This window comes from Apium graveolens, chromosome 4 (genome assembly GCF_009905375.1).
Source record: "Apium graveolens cultivar Ventura chromosome 4, ASM990537v1, whole genome shotgun sequence".
NCBI lineage: Eukaryota > Viridiplantae > Streptophyta > Magnoliopsida > Apiales > Apiaceae > Apium > Apium graveolens.
In genome coordinates, this window is record NC_133650.1 from 53,038,208 (window position 1) to 53,045,778 (window position 7,571).

At 35.5% G+C, this 7,571-nt stretch overlaps 1 protein-coding gene across 1 annotated transcript; it reads right to left on the bottom strand.

Moving 5' to 3' along the window:
• Window positions 1-6,047: 6,047 nt before the first annotated feature.
• Window positions 6,048-7,368, bottom strand: LOC141718548 (uncharacterized). Its single transcript, XM_074520929.1, has 5 exons — window positions 7,114-7,368; window positions 6,741-7,003; window positions 6,476-6,640; window positions 6,218-6,319; window positions 6,048-6,126 (listed from the first exon to the last, which is right to left on the bottom strand). Exons 1-5 carry the CDS (start codon window positions 7,366-7,368, stop codon window positions 6,048-6,050), a joined length of 864 nt encoding a protein of 287 aa, XP_074377030.1.
• Window positions 7,369-7,571: the final 203 nt, after the last annotated feature.

Genomic DNA, 7,571 nt, shown 5'->3' on the forward strand with positions numbered 1-7,571 from the left:
CGCTGGGATACCACAATCCCAGATCAGCTGTTCCCTTAAGATACTTGAAAATTCTTTTCACAGCTGTTAAGTGAGGTTCTCTTGGATCTTCTTGAAATCTTGCACAAAGATAGGTAGCATACATGATATCAGGTCTACTAGCAGTTAGATAGAGTAGAGAGCCAATCATACCTCTATAATCAGTAATATCTACTGATTTACCAGTATCCTTATCCAGTTTTATTGCAGTGGCCATGGGAGTGGATGCACTTGAATAATCTTGCATTCCAAATTTCTTCAGCAAATTTCTGGTGTACTTGGTTTGACGAATAAAAGTGCCTTCTTCATTCTGCTTGACTTGAAGGCCCATAAATAGCTAAGTTCCCCCATCATACTCATTTGATATCTTGACTGCATCAGTTTGGCAAACTTCTTGGAAAGTCTGTCATTTGTAGAACCAAAGATGATATCCTCAACATATATCTGAACCAAAAGAAAGTCCTTTCCATGGTTGAGATAGAACAGTGTTTTGTCTATAGTTCCTCTGTTAAATCCATAGCATGCTCTTGGAGCTTGCTTAAGGCCATACAGTGCTTTATCAAGCCTGTAGACATGATTTGGATATTGGGGATCTACAAAGCCTGGAGGTTGTTCAACATATACTTCCTCTTCCAATTCTCCATTGAGAAAATCACTTTTCACATCCATTTGAAAGACAGTAAACTTTTTGTGAGTAGCATAAGCCAAAAATATCCTTATGGCTTCCAATCTAGCAACTGGTGCAAATGTTTCATCATAATCAATTCCCTCCTATTGAGAATATCCTTTTACAACCAACCTTGCTTTATTCCTTGTAATTATGCCATCACTATCAGTTTTGTTTCTGAACACCCACTTTGTACCAACAACAGACCTGTTCTTTGGTCTTGGCACTAGGGTCCAGACTTTGTTTCTTTCAAATTCATTTAACTCTTCCTGCATTGCTTGGAACCCAATCAGCATCTTGAAGAGCTTCTTCTACTTTTTTTGGTTCAGTTTGAGAAAGAAAAGAATATAGAGACATTCACTTGAAGTAGCTGTTCTAGTTCTGACACCTACATCAGGATTCCCAATAATTAAGTCAGGTGTATGTGATTTAGTCCACTTCCTTGCAGATGGAAGGTTTTCTCTAGAACTGGAAGCTCCCCCATGATCCATGCCATCTTCATCAATATTTTATGATGCTCCCCCTGATACTATGCTCTCTAAGTTGGATTCTTCAGAATTTAAGTTTTCAGAACTATCAGAACTTGACTTATCAGAACTTGATGAATCAGAACTTGAAGAGCCAGTTGTATGTTCTGATGCTTCTTGAGATGTGGTTATATCTTCAGTATGCTCCCCCTGCACAGGTGCATCTTCCTTTGATGTAATCACCACTGTTTCAATAACATCAGAGTTTAATCCATCAGAGTTTGCAGTATCAGGATTTAGACTGTCAGGATTTTCAGTATCAGAATTTAAGTCTTCATTTTCGAATCTCAGCTGATCATGATCATTGAAATCTTCAAGTCCAGTAATCTTCTTATCATCAAAGGAGACATTGATAGATTCCATGACAACCATTGTTCTTAAATTGTAGACTCTGAAGGCTTTTGTGGAAAGTGGATATCCAACAAAAATTCCTTCATCAGCTTTTAAGTCAAATTTGGATAGCTGTTCAGGATGAGTCTTAAGAACAAAACACTTGCATCCAAATACATGAAAATACTTCAGATTTGGCTTCTTTTTCTTCACCATCTCATATGGTGTCTTTCCTTCCTTGTTAATGAGTGTTACATTCTGATTAAAATAAGCACTCTGCACAGCTTCAACCCAAAAATAGGTTGGTAGCTTTGCTTCATCAAGTACTGTTCGTGCAGCTTCAATAAGAGTTCTATTCTTTCTTTTAACAACTCCATTTTGCTGTGGAGTTCCAAGAGCAGAAAATTCCTGCTTAATTCCATGGTCTTTGCAGAACTCTTCCATTATCAAATTCTTGAACTCAGTGCCATTATCACGTCTTATTATCTTCACAGAATCTTTTATCAATTTATCCAGTTTCTTGACATGATCAATCAAGATAGATGCAATTTCACTTTTTGTGTGCAAGAAATACACCCATGTGTATCTGGTGAACTCATCCACTATGACCATAGCATATTTCTTATTTGCAATAGACATGACATTTACTGGACCAAATAGATCAACATGTAGTAGGTGATAAGGCTCAAGAATTGATGATTCAGTCTTGCTCTTGAATGAAGATTTTCTTTTTTTAGCCTTCTGACAAGATCACAAAGGCCATCAGGAGCAAATACTAACTTTAAGAGTCCTCTCACAAGATCTTTCTTGACCAGTTCATTTATATTGTTGAAATTTAAATGAGAGAGTTTCTTGTGCCAATTCAAGCTTTCTTCAATTGATGCTCTACTCACTAGACAGATTGCAGACCCATCAGTACTTGTTGAAAACTTGGCTTCATAAATGTTACCATGCCTGTATCCTTTCAGAACAACTTTGCCTGTAGATTTGCTTATAATTTCACAGTGTTCTTCAAAGAAATCTACATGATAACCTCTGTCACAGATTTGACTAACACTCAGCAGATTGTGTTTAAGTCCTGAGACTAGAGTTACTTCTTTAATGATGACATTCCCAAGATTGATATTGCCATATCCTAATGTTTTTCCAATGTTGCCATCTCCATAAGAAACACTTGGGCCAGCCTTCTTCACAAAGTCTGATAGTAGGGCTTTATTTCCAGTCATATGTCCTGAACATCCACTGTCCAGAACTAGGATGTTTTTCATGTTGCCCTACGATTACAAAGACCACTAATGATTAGTTTTAAGGACCTAGACTTGCTTGGATCCTGTGGCCTTATTAAGTTTGTTAACATTTACAGCGGATTTAGCATCAGAGTTTATGTTAACATTTTTCTTATCAGTATTTATACTATCAAACTTTGTATCAGAACTTACACTACAAGGAACAATGCTAACTTTCTTTAAAGAAGGTTTTATTTAATAATAATCATAGTACAAACTATGATATTCCTTACAAGTATAAATGGAATGCCATAAACTACCACAATGAAAACAAGGATTTTGTGGTCTATATCTAACAGACTGACTCTTAACTCCTGACTTTGAAGGGAAGGAGTTTATGTTCTTATTCTTCCTGCAAAAAGAAGCCAGATGGTTAGAACTTCCACAGTTATGACATGTTTTTCTAGGAGTATTAGGAACAAGCTTATAATCATTGCCTTTATTTACACCTTCCTTTCCATTCCTATTTTTCCTAGGTGACTTTACCTTGTTTATATTCTTAACTTCTTTCAGCTTATGCTTAAGCTGCTTATTTGTCATTAAGCCCACACTTACTTCAGTTATCTTTTCCTGTTTTAGTTTGTCAGAAGTTAATTCGTCTTTAACTTCTGATTTTTCAGTTTCAGACTTTACAGCTACAAACTTAACAGTTTTTAACTTTGGCTTTTGTTTAACAACTATAGGCTTAATTTCTACAGTTCCTTTATCATTTTTATCATCTCCATAACCTAAGCCCTCTTTCCAGTTTCCACTACATAACAAATTCTGAGTTGTTCTGCCAGAGTTAGTCCAAGTCCTGATAATCTCTCTTTCCTTTTCTAGCTCAGTTTTTAGAGATTCATTCATTTTAAGTACTTCATCCCTAACATAGAAAGCATCATCTCTATCTTTCTGAGTTTGATGGAACATGACTAACTCTTTTTCTAAATAATCATTCCTCTTTTTACAAGCAAGATTTTCAGAAGTTAATCTTTCACATATTAAAGTTTGATCTTTATAACTAATAAACATGGTTTTAAGATATCTTCTCAACTCATTAATATCATCAGTATGAAAGGCATAAGTAGTTTGAGGTACCTTTAACTCAGCAGCTTCAGGACTGCTATCAGCATTTGCCATATCAGCATTTGCCATCAAGGCATAGTTCTCCTCACTTTCAGAATCTGAAGTGTCTGTCCAGCTTTTCTTCTTTGTGACAAGAGCCTTGCCTTTGTCACTCTTCATTTTCTTGCAATCAGGAGATATGTGGCCTTTCTCACCACAGTTACAGCATTTGACATTTGAGTGATCTCCTTTGTCAGACTTCACTCCTTTGCCTTCAGATTTTTTGAAATTCTTCTTATCAGAACTTGCACCTTTCCTGGAAAACCTCTTTCATTTCCTGAACTTCCTGTATGCAATCCTTGTGATTCCTTTCACCATAAGAGCACACAGCTTCATCAGCATCCATCTCAGGCAAGCTTTCAGTTTTTGAATCATCATCACTATCAGAATTTGATGACTCAGTATCAGACTTTGTGATGAGCGCTTTTCCCTTGCCTTTCCTTGAGGTAGCTGTCTTGGGGGATTCTTCTTCAGCCTTAAGAGCAACTGTCCTTGACTTTCCTCCTTTCCTCTTGCTTCTTTGTTTCATCTCAAGTTCATGAGTCTTGAGCATCCCATAAATTTCATCAAGAGTGGTTTCTTCAAGATTATAGTTGTCTCTTATAATTGTTGCCTTCAAATCCCAACTTTCAGGAAGAGCTAACGGGAATTTAAGGTTTGAATCTTCAATATCATACTCCTTATCAACTAGTGACAAATCGTTGAAGAGTTTGACAAATCTTTCATATAAATCAGTCAATGACTCATTAGGCTTTGAGTCAAAGTGTTCATACTCTTGAGTGAGTATTGTCTTCCTGTTCTTCTTAATCGAATTAGTTCCCTGGCACCTTGTCTCCAAGGCATCCCATATCTCCTTTGCAGTCTTGCAATTAATTACCCTGTTTGACATTATATTATCAATGGCACTATGCAGCAAGTGTCGTACCTTAGCATCCTTAGCAATTGAAGCAATATCTTCAGCAGTGTAATCACTCTTCTCCTTTGGTACAGACTTTGCTGCTTCACCTGCAACTACAACAGCGAGTTTTGTTGGCTTGTGAGGTCCTTCATGGATTCTGTCAAGATATTATGGATCAGTAGCTTCCAGAAACATAGTCATCCTCACCTTCCATATGGGATATTCAGATGGCTTCAGTATGGGAACTCTAATAGCCTCATATCGACTATGGATTTGAGTCTTTGGTGGTTCTTCAGTTTTGGTGGGCTTGGTTGGAGTTTCTGCTTCAGACATGATTATTTTTTGATCTTAAACTGTTTGTGTGTTAACAGATAGGCTCTGATACCACTTGTTAGGTCACACACACTGTAGAAGGGGGTTGAATACAGTGTATAGCACAATCAAATCGAATTCAAATAACACAAGTAACAGAAAATAGACTTTATTCAATGCAATAAACTCTGTTACAATATGGAACTGTTCTCTCTCAGTGATGAACAAATATCACGAGAGCTGCTAGGGTTACAATGAATAATATTCTCGATAATGATAACACTTATAGTGTAAATGCTATGTCTGTGTTTATATACTACACAGTTACAAGATAATCACTAATTAATATGGAATATAATTCTGCTTCCTAAAATATGTCAATTAGATATCTTTTCTTCCAAGTATTCCATTCTTCATAGAATTCTTTCTTTGTGCATATCTCTTCTTACGTTTGTCTCGATCTTCTTTCCTTTCAATCAGCCACCTTCCTTTTCTGAAAGTTTTCTTTAAGTTCTGATATTATCTCCTGATAAATATCTCATGAACCTTAAGTATTGATCACTTAAGTTCTGACTTCAATATAAGTGCTGATTTCAGTTAAGTACTGATTTGTCCTGTTTAAGTAAGATCTGAAAACTAAACATAAATCATATTAGACATGACATTATCAAATATATCTAACATATTCATAGAATTAAGAAAAGTAAAAAATATACCTTGTCTAGCAGCTTCATCTCCTGGTCCTCAATTAAATCTTTCATATATCGCATGACCACATATCCACATTCTGTGCCACCTGGTTGTTTAGGGCATCCCTATACATTCCAATAAATTGTTGACAATTAGTGACATCGAAGATTAATCATAATTCCATATTTTACAAAAATGAAAAATTAAAAAATTGACTAAATACTCACAACAAGGTTTTTAATTTTGGGATTCTTGTTTACCCGTCCTTCCTGAGCATTATAAGATCTCACTGCCCTATAAATGTTATAATTATAAAATACAGTGTCAAATCCGTCAATTATCGATTACATTCAATATATAATTGTAAATTAAAGTAAAAAATTACCGCATTAAAGCCTTTTCAAGGTCCTGGGGATGAGGATGATGAGGCAATGGATTAAGGATGAAAATTTCTGATTCCCAAAACACAATCAAAATCCAATGTAAACTGTTTTCATTATAAATAAATTAAAGTGAGCAAAATGCAATTAAAAAAAATACATATCCGACAATTTTACATACATTATAATTAATTTACCAACAACTATATGACTAATCAAGGCCATACAATATTTTAAAATAGGACGCACAAAAAGAGACATACTTGTAGTTATAAGGCATAAAGTTCATCCGAAGAACTCCATCTTTCAGCCTTTGCACAACATATTCATTAAATTCATCATTCAACTTGTATGTGGACGGATGAAGAAAAGCAAACATCGCTGACCAATCTCTACTCGGCGTATCCCGAAACACTAAATACAAATACCTAAAAAATTAAAAAAAAATTAAAAATTACATTTTCTGTAAATAGATCATTACTATATAAAATGAGACCAGATTCTAAAAAAGTATAAAAAGAAGCTTACGCCATGTATGTTGATATAGCAGACTGTCCAATCATTTTAAACTCTAGCAATTCAAGTATGTTCTCATGAAGCAAATATATAGTTCTTTCAATTCCAAAGATTTGAAAATCACATGGAACCGGTATCGAGTTTCCACTTTCCTTCATCACTGTCGATGCAAATTTGTACAACAGCCTAAAGCGAGGAGGCACATTGTCCTTTGGCTTCACAGAATTAAATGCATTATGCATTCTTTGCACCTCACTCACATTCCGCGGATTTTTCTTTTTTTGTAAATAAATATTTAAGCATATAACCGGTATTATTCACTTTAGTGCAAATTTGTACAACCTCCTAAAAATAATGACACTTGGTTTGTAATTAAATTATATACCTCGGAACCAGTAGTGGAGGTGTATATGATCATGTCTTTGGGCCATGCCAAATGAGAACCGATGGCTTGCTGGACGGTTTCTATCTCACCAACCATAGGAAAAGGCACCAAAGCATCATCCTGGATGCTTCCGTCCACCCCAACACGAACAAATCCTTGTTCTAGAGGCACTCCATGAACCGCTCTACTCATTCCATCTCCGTCATCAAAAATAACACCAAAAGCTACCTTATTATCAATATTCTCCACTACCATTTCACATTTACGAGGACCCTATAGTTTATAATTATAAATCAAAATAGACACTATCGGCTCAAACAATTTAATAACATGCAATATTATCATAGAAATCAATCAAGTATACACTGTAATTGTATACCTTTTATCCCGGTGGACTAGGAGGAGGAATAATAACAACAAAATCTGCACCATCTTTATCCTCATCGGTCATCAATTCA